The sequence below is a fragment of the Hemiscyllium ocellatum genome, chromosome 19 (assembly GCF_020745735.1).
Source record: "Hemiscyllium ocellatum isolate sHemOce1 chromosome 19, sHemOce1.pat.X.cur, whole genome shotgun sequence".
NCBI classification, from domain to species: Eukaryota; Metazoa; Chordata; class Chondrichthyes; order Orectolobiformes; family Hemiscylliidae; genus Hemiscyllium; species Hemiscyllium ocellatum.
In genome coordinates, this window is record NC_083419.1 from 1,940,364 (window position 1) to 1,953,002 (window position 12,639).

The 12,639-nt window shown below is 44.9% G+C and overlaps 1 protein-coding gene across 8 annotated transcripts in view; it reads left to right on the forward strand.

Moving 5' to 3' along the window:
- nav3 (neuron navigator 3) overlaps positions 1-12,639 on the forward strand; it is a 440,932-nt gene that overhangs the window by 373,384 nt on the left and 54,909 nt on the right. For all 8 annotated transcript variants that reach the window (XM_060839577.1, XM_060839579.1, XM_060839580.1 and 5 more), the window contains 2 exons: positions 1,169-1,192; positions 2,284-2,361. In XM_060839577.1, the coding sequence (XP_060695560.1) occupies positions 1,169-1,192; positions 2,284-2,361 (102 nt within the window). The remainder of the gene's footprint in view (positions 1-1,168; positions 1,193-2,283; positions 2,362-12,639) is intronic.

Below are 12,639 nucleotides of genomic sequence, written 5' to 3' on the forward strand. Positions count from 1 at the left end.
TTGTACGAGTTTAGCTTTGCTTAATTACAGGCTGTATATTCGAGCAGGGGATTGATGCATTTTTAGCGATGAAAAGGATATGTGAGGCAAGTGGGAGAATGGCATTGAGACAGAGGATCAGCTATGATCATATTGAGTGGTGGAGCAGGCTCAGAGGGCAGAATGGCCTATCCCTGTTCCTAGTTCCTACAGATTAATGCATATTTCAAAAGTCAAAGGTCATACCACACCAGGTTATAGGAGAAAGTGAGGACTGCAGATACTGGCGATCAAGAGTCAAAAAGGTTCTTGTCCAACAGATTTATTTAAAGTCGGCATTGTTGAGGTAACCAGCAGGAATTCGGACTGTGTGGTGGCTGGGTGGGGGCTGGAAGGAGGAGGGGGTGCTCAATATTGAATGTGGGGGGGAGGGGGGCGCAGCTTCTTAGTCCTGGATGGTGTCGAGCTTCTCGAGTGTTGTTGGGGCTGCCCCCACCCAGGGGCAAGTGGGGAGTATTCCATCACCCTCCTGACTTGTCGGTGGTGGCCAGGGGATAACACTTGATGTTATTCCTCTGTTTCTCTCTTCTGTATTGCTCAAATGAAGCAAGCTGAGACAGCCCCAGCTGTGCTTCCTATAGGTTTCTAACAGCAGAATCGAGACTGTGAAGTTGTCCCTTTTTCAAATTAATTTGCAGTAAGTTTTTTTTTAAATTTAATCAGGCATCAGTCCAAAGACTCACCTGAAATCCTGGACATCTAACAATGCAGCATTCCTTAGTGCTACAACACTGTCCTTTAGGTCTCAAAGCACAACCTTCACCTTTCAGTGCTCTGTGGGTGAATCACTGACCCTTGGCTGACCAGGCCTGATGGGAAACCTGTCCCAGTCCCCTCTGTGATATTTACTGGAGGTAGTTCTGAAAATAAAAGTTGACTGTGAGGTGTAGCAGCTGTTATTCTGAACCAGCTCTTGTTCATTACTTGTCTGTTCACACCTCAGCTGGAATGGGAGCCAGTATTTCAGTCAGCTTTGTCAATGCTGATTTTCCAAAATGGATTTATTGAATATTATTTCAATATCAGAATCTAATGCATGACCTGTATCACCTCAAGCTGGAGCAAGTATTTATTTAGTTGGATGTCTCAGCATCTGTTTAAATTTGTGTCTTTTTATTTTCCTTTCTAGGCTGAAGAGAAAGCACATTCTGAGGTAAGATGTTAAACAGCTGCTCCCTCCATTTCAAATCCAGTCACCGTATCCACAGTCTGGGTGTGTGTGTGTGGAATTGTTCTCCCAAACATTTGAAATTTGGATGGAGTGGAGTGAGGCCCTACTCTTTATTTTATCATTCTTTGGGGCGTGGGTCTGACTGGTAAATCTAGAATTCAGTGTACATCCCTAACTGCCCCTTAGAGTGAACTATTGCAGTGTGTGTGTGTGTGTGTGTGTGTGTGTGTGTGTCTGTCTGTCTGTTAGTGCGTGTGTGTGTCTGTTAGTGCGTGTGTGTGGCTGTTTGTGTGGGTGTGTCTGTGTGTGTGCATGTGTGAGAGAGAGAGAGATGGTGGTGTCTCATTGTTAGCTGCTACCCTTATCCTTTTGCAATGCTGGCGATTGCAGGTTTGGGAGATGCCTTGGCAAATGAAGATTAAAATTGATTTTGATAGGTACAGTAACTGATCAGAAGGTGCATTGGATCCACAACCATTTTTAAAATCAGTTTTGTGCTAAATTTACACTCAATGAGGAGACAAACTGAAGTGATGTGAGATTGTCCCCTCCTGGGTTTCCCACATCAGGTAGAAGTCCGCTTCTATTCAGGGAGGCCATTAAGTCCATCTTGCCCATGCCAGCCCTTTGAAAGAGCTGTCCAAATAGTCACACCCCCTTGCTCTTTCCCCATGGTCCTGCAAATCTTTCTCCTTTGAATATTCCTTGATTACCTTTTAAGAAAGTTCCGATTGAATCTGCTCCCATCCCCTTTCAAACATTCCCGATAACAGCGCGGAGATTGTCCATCTCTCATCTCTGATTCTTTCACCAATTGTCTTTACCCATTTCCCTTTCAAAGTGGAATCTCATTAATCATAAAAAAAGGGACAAAATTCACATGAAGGATGAGGCCTTGGTTAGAAATGTGAGTTATGCCTCTAAAGGAAGGTTGGGGAAGAGGTGGTGGCTTTCACACGGGATCCTGTGCCTGTTGAGTTGACCCTTGAGTGGTGAGTGTGGTTGACTCACACGAAGCCATCGTATCCATTGGAAACATGTTCAATCTCGGGTGTTTCTGTCTTGTGTAACAGCAAATTCGGAAGCTGCGCAGAGAGCTGGATACTTCTCAGGAGAAGGTCGCCTCTCTCACCTCTCAACTTTCGGCTAATGTAAGTCACTCTTTTCTCCTACTCAGAAATTAATTAACGGAGGGAAGTTAATGGATAGTTACCTGATAATTCCTCAGAAAAAGGTTCAGCTGCCTGATACTCAAATGCAATGAAGTGACCAGCAGATGCAAATCCTACTTGGATCGAAATTCTTTTGTGGTAAATAATCCGTACTAGTTGAGGGAAATTAAAGCTGGCATTATCAACATGACCGTTCCCAGTCTTGGTTTAAGAATTGCATATTCAGGGGCACAGACTTCAGTGAGTGGATTGTGACCAATGGAGAATTCTGAAGAAACTCAGCAGGCCTGGCAGTACGTGTGGAGAGAGAAACAGAGCCAATGTTTATGTTGATAACCCTTCTGTTAAACTGAGAGCAAATTGAGTGAAATGATGGAATGAGATGGACAGTAACGAAATCTGCAGATGACACAAAAATAGAAAGGCAGTTTGTGAAAGAGATACAAGCAGTTTACAGAGAGATATTGATGGGTTAATTAAGTGGGCAAAAAGTTAGCAAATGGAGTATAATGTGGGAAAATGTGAAGCTGTTTATTTTGGAAGGGAGAACAAAAGAACAAAATATTAATTAAGTGGAGAGAGGCTGCAAAAAGCTACAACACTAAGGGACATGGGGGACATGTACAGGAAGCACAGCACGTTAGCACACAGGGACAGCAGGGAATCGAGAGGGTGAGGGGAATGTTGGCTCTTATTTCAAAGGGGTTGGAATATAAGAGTGGGTAAGTCTTACTGTAACTGTACAAGCTGCTGGGGAGACCACATCTGGAATACTGTGAGCAATTTTACTCCCTTTATTTAGGGAAAGACATTATTTCATTGGATGCAGTTCAGAGAATGTTTTACAAGGATGATCCCGGTTTGAAGGGATTGTCTCATGGGCAAAGCTTAAACAGATTGTGAGTCTACTCACTGGAGTTCGGAAGAATGAGATGTGACAGGCAGGGGCTTGAAAGGGTCAGTGGTGAGAGGGTGTTTCCCCTCCTGGGAGTGGCTAGGACCAGAGGGCATAGTGTCAGAATAAAGACGCACCAATTTCAGACTGACACAAGGAGGAATTTCTTCCCTCAGAGGATTGAGAGACTTTGGAACTCCTTACTGCAGCGAGCTGTGGGGAAAGAGTCCTTGTATATATTTAAAGCTGAAATACTTGTGTCCAAAAGGATTTGGAGCAGAAGCCGCCCCCAACCACCTCCCCATTATAATTGATGTTCTTGATATTGAGTTGAGTCAGCTGTAGGATGTTTGATTGGACGATGGGTTGCTGCTGCGTGAGGTTTCGAGCCTCATTGAGTTGGTAAAGGGGCCCAGGGATAGAGAGGGCAGAGCAGCAGGGAACATTAAATAGAAACTCCCAGTCTCAAGTGCATACAGGAAGGAAGGGTCATGCAAAACATGAAATTTATCTGTGTTTACTCCCCTCAGTGTAGAGGAGATCGTGTCGAGAATAGCGAATACTGATGAGGAACTTGGAAGGAGTCCAAGGAACTCAGTGGTTCATCTGATCTTCTGTATCACTTGTCCTGGCTAACATATCTTCTTCAGCAAATGTCAGTAGAAAACAGATTATCTGCACATAATGACATTGCTACTTGTGGTTCCTTGCTGTGTATAAAGTAGAGGCGATGGCCTGGTGGTATTATCACCCGTCTGTTAATCCCGAGACCCAGGTAATGTTCGAGGGACCTTGCTTCAAATCTTGCCACGGTAGGTGATGGAATATGAATCTAGTACAAATCTGGAATTACGAGTCTGATGATGACCAGGCATCCACTGTTAATTGTTGGAAAAAAACCCATCTCACTCACTGATGTCCTTTATGAAAGGAAACTGTCATCTTTACCTGGTCTGGCCTACATGTGACTCCAGACTCACAGAAATGTGGTTGACTCTTAACTGCCCAAGTCAGTGATGCTCTCATCCTGTGAATGAAGGGGTTATGCTTCAGGGGTGTTCAATGTTGGCTGCCCAGTGATCTTGTTCCTGATAAAGCAACACAAATGTGACTTGGTGTTTGTAATGTTCCTGTGGATGGTCAAGTGAGTTAGTGACCGTCAGTTAATCCAGTTATACCTTCTGGAGCCACAGTGTTGTCAGGCTGAGCATCTATAGCCTGTGTGTGGGAAGTAAGCATCACAATGAAAATTCCTTTGCCCCTTGGGGATCCTGTGCCGTGGGATAGCTGGGGAGTCTAGAACATGGGCACAAAGCTCTGGATAAGGGCACATCCAAACAGGTCTGAGCTGAGGAGACATTCCTTGGAATGTGTACCTCAGTGGGCTGGGGTGTTCAGTTATTCAGCAGGTTCAAGACAGGAATTGATAGATGTTTGGGCATTGTCACGATGAAGGGATGTGAGTGCAGTGAGGATTGGATAGAATTGTTGTTGAGGATGAGGTAGATAGCCAGTTGTTACCAGTATCGAATCTGACTGAGGGGGCTGTACATCCTCGACCCTGAGAATATAACAACTAGGAGCAGGAGAAGGCCATTCAGCCCCTCGATCCTGCTGCATCATGCTGCCTGGCTAGCTGTGCTCTTTCAGCCTCCCTTGGATTCCAGCATCTGCAGTTTTTTTTGTCTCTAATTCAATACCATCATGGATGATCTCACCTTGACTTCACTTTCCTGCTCGCTCCCCATAGTCCCTCAACCCATTTCTCATTAAAAATCTGTCTATTCCCTCCTTAAATTTACTCAATATCCAGCACCTACCGTACTCTGACGCAGTGAGTTCCACGGATTCACGACTCTGTGAGGGAAATAATGCCTCCCCATCTCTGAAATTTAATTCCCCCCTGCCTCCTATTTTGTTATGTGCTGTGTTCACTCCCGAATGTTCTAATAAGATGCTGTTGTAGATGAGGCTTTGTCTCTGAGGGGAGCCCTCTCGTACCTGCCACCACGTCAAAAACCAGGGTCTCGATTGTGTGTGTGTCTGTGTACAAGGCAGCATCATCCATCTGAACAGCTAGAGAAGCAGCCAGTCAGAACAAAGGAACAATGGATAATTGATGGACCATTCAGCTGACCTGCAACAATATTAATTCAGTGGAACAGATGATATTTATAAAAAATGTGCTCACAGGGGAGATTCCGCAGCTGGAATTCATTTGGTAAATTGTAAGAACAGCATCTTAATGTATAATATATTAACCACCTTTGATTGTATTATCAAACAAGGGGATAAAGTTGTTATAGTGGGTTCTTCAAAGATAAATTGTTGATGTTGCAGACTGTTTGAACTAAGAAAATCATTTGCTGTGCTCTCAGTTCAGCTGGTTTGTGAGGTTGATGCTGTTAATGTGCCTCGATTACAGATGACCATGTAAACATTTAAACAAGGAACAAGATGAGGCCACTCGCCCCTTTGAGCCTGTCCCCATCCCACCCCCATTCAAGAATCAGATTTTAACCTGAAATCTCCATCCTACTTGTCCGCCCACTGACCTTTAATCTCTTTGGTCACTGAGAATCTGGCTATGTCGGCCTTAAAAATATTTAAAGTCTGGTTGAAGATTTGTAGCTCGGGTGTCCGTTGTTGTGGTTCTGTTCGCCGAGCTGGAAGTTTTTGCTGCAAACGTTTCGTTCCCTGGCTAGGGAACATCATCAGTGCTATTGGAGCCTCCTGTGAAGCGCTGCTTTGATGTTTCTTCCAGTATTTATAGTGGTTTGTTCTTGCCGCTTCCGGGTGTCAGTTTCAGCTGTAGTAGTTTGTATATGGGGTCCAGGTCTATGTGTCTGTTGATGGATGTTCTTGCCGTTTCCGGGTGTCAGTTTCAGCTGTAGTGGTTTGTATATGGGGTCCAGGTCTATGTGTCTGTTAATGGAGTTTGTGGATGAATGCCATGCCTCTAGGAATTCCCTGGCTGTTCTCTGTCTGGCTTGTCCTATGATGGTAGTGTTTTCCCAGTCAAATTCGTGTTGCTGGTTGTCTGAGTGTATGGCTACTAGGGATAGCTGGTCGTGTCGTTTTGTGGCTAGCTGATGTTCATGGATGCGGATTGTTAGCTGTCTTCCTGTTTGTCCTATATAGTGTTTTGTGCAGTCCTTGCATGGTATTTTGTAAACTACGTTAGTTTGGCTCGTGCTGGCTATTGGGTCCTTTGTTCTAGTGAGTTGTTGTCTGAGCATGGCTGTTGGTTTGTGTGCTGTTATGAGTCCTAAGGGTCGCAGTAGTCTGGCTGTCAGTTCTGAGACGCTCCTGACGTGTGGTAGTGTGGCTAATCCTTTTGGTTGTGGCATGTCCTCGTTCCGTGGTCTATCTCTTAGGCATCTGGTGATAAAGTTGCGTGGGTATCCGTTTTTGGTGAATACCTTGTATAGGTGTTCCTCTTCCTCTTTTCGCAGTTCTGGTGTACTGCAGTGTGTTGTGGCTCTTTTGAATAGTGTCCTGATGCAGCTTCGTTTGTGTGTGTTGGGGTGGTTACTTTCATAGTTTAGGACTTGGTCTGTGTGTGTTGTTTTCCTGTGTACCCTTGTGGTGAATTCTCCATTGGGTGTTCTCTCTACTAACACGTCTAGGAATGGGAGTTGGCTATCCTTTTCCTCTTCTCTCGTGAAAAGAGAATTCCCAGATGCCTAAGAGATAGACCACGGAACGAGGACATGCCACAACCAAAAGGACTAGCCACACTACCATACGTCAGGAGCGTCTCAGAACTGACAGCCAGACTACTGCGACCCTTAGGACTCATAACAGCACACAAACCAACAGCCATGCTCAGACAACAACTCACTAGAACAAAGGACCCAATAGCCAGCACGAGCCAAACTAACGTAGTTTACAAAATACCATGCAAGGACTGCACAAAACACTATATAGGACAAACAGGAAGACAGCTAACAATCCGCATCCATGAACATCAGCTAGCCACAAAACGACACGACCAGCTATCCCTAGTAGCCATACACTCAGACAACCAGGAACATGAATTTGACTGGGAAAACACTACCATCATAGGACAAGCCAGACAGAGAACAGCCAGGGAATTCCTAGAGGCATGGCATTCATCCACAAACTCCATTAACAGACACATAGACCTGGACCCCATATACAAACCACTACAGCTGAAACTGACACCCGGAAACGGCAAGAACATCCATCAACAGACACATAGACCTGGACCCCATATACAAACTACTACAGCTGAAACTGACACCCGGAAGCGGCAAGAACAAACCACTATAAATGCCGGAAGAAACATCAAAGCAGCGCTTCACAGGAGGCTCCAATAGCACTGATGATGTTCCCTAGCCAGGGAACGAAACGCTTGCAGCAAAAACTTCCAGCTCGGCGAACAGAACCTTAAAAATATTTAAAGATTCTGCGTCTGCTGTCTTTTGAGGAATTCTAAGGACTCATAGCCCTTAGAAGAAAAACCACATCATCTCTGTTTTAGATGGGTAGCCCCTGATTTTGAAACTCTGGCTGATCATGAAATCTCACTATCCCCAACAGAAACTGGTTTATACTGGTGTCCAGAATGGAAGACAGAGGAAGAGAAATTTCCCAGTGGAATGGTACCGGGATTCCGGGTTTAGATAATGAGGAGGGTTACTGAGCTGGATGTGTATTCCCTGGGATAGGTGATTCAGGGCTGATTTGATTGAACAGTAACATTCTGGCTCATTAGCTGTTATGTTTCTTGGGAGAAGGTTGAATATGGTTATCCTGTTCCCAGTGAGATGAGAATTCTTTTGTTGAAAAGTTCAAAAGGTCTTCTCTCCTTCGTGTCCCTTGCCTTCCCCTTCAGACTTGTCCCACCCTTTGTGCCCCCTTGTTCAGTCTTTCCTCCAGCTCTGTTCTCTCTTTTACAACTTCGCAGTCCTCTTTACAGCCTCTCCCCTCCCCTTTGCATCTCTGTTCCCCAACCCCACTGGCCTCGCTCCTTTACCCAGGCACCCTCACTCATCCTCACTTCCTGAGAGTCGGAGGATTTTGTAAGGAATTCATAGAGCAGCTGGAGAGAAACCCCTTCCACTCATTAGAGAGTCTCAGATGATTAGATGTAGTGTTGAAATGAGAGCTTCGTTATTCACAACATCACACTGGCCAGAAGAGGCCTTGCAGCCCATTGGGTCTGTGCTGACTTAGCAACACTATCCCACTTTTCAACCCATTTGGGCCAATACTTTGAATGTTTCAAGTGTGCATCCACATTCTGGAGAGTAGTCAGGGAACACTCGTGCACACCTACTGGGATTGAAGTGTAGAACTCTCCAACACAACCAGCAGGAGCTGCTGGGGCTACGTCAATCATTTGAAATCTGACGTGTAAGAGTCAAGGATATGAAATAATGGAACCTGTCTGATTTGATTTGATTTGTTTGATTTTACTGTTGTCACATGGACTGAGATACAGTGGAAAGTGTTGGTGTGTGTGTTATACAGGCAGATCATATCATACAGAGTGCACCAGGGTAGCAGGACACTGTACAGGGTACAGTGTTACAGCTGCAGAGAGGTTACAGAGAGAGAGAGATCAGCATTAACATTTGAGAGGGTTGTTCAGAAGTCTGATAATAACGGGGAAGAAGCTGTTCTTGAATCTGTTGGTACGTGTTTTCTAACTTTTGTTTCTTCTGTCCGATGGAAGAGGGTGGAGGAGATTATAACCGGGGTGGGAGGGGTCTGTGATGATGTTGGTTGCTTTTCCGAGGCAGTGGGAAGTGTAGGCGGAGTCAGTGGGTGGGAGGCTGGTTTGTCTGATGGACTGGGCTGTGTTCAGAACTCTCTGTAACGCCTGGTGGTCTCAGGAAGAGCAGTTGCCAAATCACACTGTGATGCATCCAGATGGGATGCTCTCTACGGTGCACTGAAAAGAATTGTAAGAGTCAATATGGACCTGTTAATTTCATAGCCCCCTGAGAAAGTGAGACACTGTGCTTTCTTGACCATTACGTTGGCGTGGATCGACCAGGACAGCTCTCGAACATCTCCCCCTCAGCCCCAGAGATACAGACAGGGGTGTGTCCTCCACTCCACTTCCTGAAGTCAATGACCAGCTCCTTCATTTTGCTGAGGGAGAGGAGAATGTGAGGACTGCAGATTCTGGAGATCAGAGTCGAGAGTGTGGTGCTGGAAAAGCACAGCCGGTCAGGCAGTATCCGAGGGGCAGGAGAATCAATTTTTTTGGGATAAGCCCTTCATCAGGAATGAGGCTTGTAAGTTGGGGGAGGCTGAGAGATAAATGGGCGGGGGGGTGGGGCTGGGGGGAAGGTGGGAGCATCCTGTTCCTTGGATACTACCCAACCTGCTGTATCTTTCCAGCACCACACTCTTGACATTGAGGGAGAGATTGTTGTCTTTACAGCATGCTGCTAAGCACCCAGCCTCTTTCCTGTGTTCTGGAATCAAAGATCCAGTTATAGAGGGGGGATACAACACCTAGGTCTTGGAATTTAGAGATGAGTTGTTTGGAATTATGATTAGATTAGATTACTTACAGTGTGGAAACAGGCCCTTCGGCCCAACAAGTCCACACCGACCCACCGAAGCGCAACCCACCCATACCCCTACATTTACCCCTTACCTAACACTACGGGCAATTTAGCATGGCCAATTCACCTGACCCGCACATCTTTGTGACTGTGGGAGGAAACCGGAGTACCCGGAGGAAACCCACGCAGACACGGGGAGAATGTGCGAATTCCACACTGACAGTCGCCTGAGGCGGGAATTAAACCCGGGTCTCTGGCACTGTGAGGCATGATGTTGAAGGTGAAACTATAACCAACAAGTAAGAGGCTGATGTACATATTCTTATTATCCAGCTGTTCCAGGGATGAGTGTAGGGCCAGGGAGATGGAGCCTGCTGTGACCTGTTGTGCCAGTAGGTGAATTGTGAAGGGCTGAGGCAGGCTGGGAGGCTGGAGTTGATGTGAGCCATGACTAACCTCTTGAAAGATGTCGTAATGATGGAGGTCAGAGCCACTGGGTGGTGGTCACTGAGGGACACTGCATGATTTCTCTTTGGATGGGATGATGCTGGTCTTTTTGAAGCAGGTGGAGACTTTAGATCAGAGTAAGGAGAGGTTTAAGGTTTTTGGATGTAGATGAGCCATGGTCTCATTGAGTGGTGGAGGCCCAAGCTCATGATGCTGAATGGCCTCTTCCTGTTCATTTCACTGGAATTCCTATGGCCCATAGGAAATGCCCTCTCTCTGTGAACCCCAGCTTAAACTTACTGTCGATATGTCCTGACCGTAGCAATTGACCAGGTTTAACAGAAACCCCTCCTTCTAGCCAAGTGAGTGAGCATCCAAAGCCAGCTCACAATGTCCACATTCAACCTGCTGCCTGATCAGACAGAAGTTGAATATTGAATATTGGAAAGAAAGGCATATTAACATTCATCAGGACCAATGCAAGAATGCCAAATTTCAAACAATCACAACCATTTATACTGCAGAGAAGAGGTTGCTGATTGGCTGGCAAGTTGACTCTGATTTTCCAAGGAGTTGTCAAGGATAAAGCTACATTGACAACTAAATTAAGATAATCAGTCGCACTTGTAATACGGCTTAATCACACATGGCTTTTGTTCTCTGCAAAACAGGACTGTGTAAATACCTCGTGACTTTATCCAAGGCGATGCACTGGCTAATCTGAGTCAACTTGCCAACCAGTCACTCCTGTAGTAGGAATTATAGTAATTTTACGAAATGTGACGTTCTTGTATTGTTCATGCTGAACCTGAGACAAAACATTTCCATGATATGTCTCCCCTTTCAGTGATATCAGTATTGATGAGCAATTGTCAATAACTTCCTCTTGTTCAGCATCACCAAACAAAACACACGTCAACAAGAAAGCAGCAGAGCTTTTGAGTTGAAAAGAACTCCTTGGAGAAATTTAGCTTATGGCAGAGATTTTTATTAATAAGTTTCTTACAGTATAATGAAATACCAGGCATCAGCATGCCACACCATTCCAATGACAGCAGCAAGTGCTTAAACATTGAGTTAGATCTGTCATTTTAGATGTTCCATTTTAGATTTTCAACACTCTTGCCCCCAGCTCCTCATTAAGGATTATTAACATTGACCCCATTCAGTTCATTGTAAAAATAACACAGACGTTGGGAACTATGCAGAGGTTTTGAAAGTATCGCTATTGGAAATGAATTCTATAATAGAGAGTGGAACGCTTATTTGTCAAGAGATTTGCCAAAGACTGAGTGAAGGAAATATGCTGATGTTTCAGCTTGGGGCTCAGCTATAATGTGAGAATATCCCATTATAGCTCTGGTTAACCCGATTCATATTGCATTCTGGCTATAATAAACCGTAAATGTGTCGGTGGGGATATAATTTCAACGTTCGTGGCCGCTGGTTTATTAAGGAATGGTACATTGCTTTGAGTTGCTTGCTTGCGTTGCTGTAAAAAATGGTTTCTTTTGATGGGAAGCAGAGAGAGATCTGTCAGCACTGGGATATAATTACATCCTTCTCACCAGGAACAATTCAACAATGATGATAGACCTCCTGACACAAACCGTGTTTCTTGTAGAGAGCTTTTCTAATTGAGCTCAGGTGCTATTTTATAAAAGATATTTGACAGTTTTGTCCCCTCCGTGCGATTGATGTTCCATTTAGCAAGAGTCAAATTGACAGAGAAAGTTATTATGTTGTAATGAGGCCTGTCATTTGCCCAATGTATAAATGCACTTGAGGCCCTGAATACTGATGCACTCTATGAGTAATTCTGCTTTCTGTTGCAAGGAATTCATGGCTTTTTATAGCCTTGAGGTGCTCTGAGTTTGGAACTGGGAAGGATTCCAGATTTCCAATTTGTCTTTCATCCATGGAGTCATGGAATTGCAGTCAAAGCTGTCCCTGCTAATGGACTGCCCAAGATAATCTGAGCGCTACCTCCGCATTTGGGGAACTCATGGTTGGCCAGGATTGGGGTTGGTAGGGGCAGCAAATACTGGAGACCTTGAATGAGAAACATGCCTAAAGCAAAGGTTTCAGGCAACCTGAAAAATGAGCAAACTGCCTCGTTCTGAAAAAGCAGCAAAGTGAGTGTAGACTGCTGCTCAAACTTTCCCAGATTAATCAACACCCTTGATGTATCTCCATAAAGCTTTTCTAGCAGTTGTGCCCCCTACAGCAACAGCAAGCATGTTTCCATGGAGACAAATCTATCTCAGTCTCTTGGGCATGGGGCTGTGAATGATAATATAATTATTTTATTGGTGTTGCGAATCAAGTTTTGAATATTACTGAGTAGTTTTGATGAAAGCAAAAGTA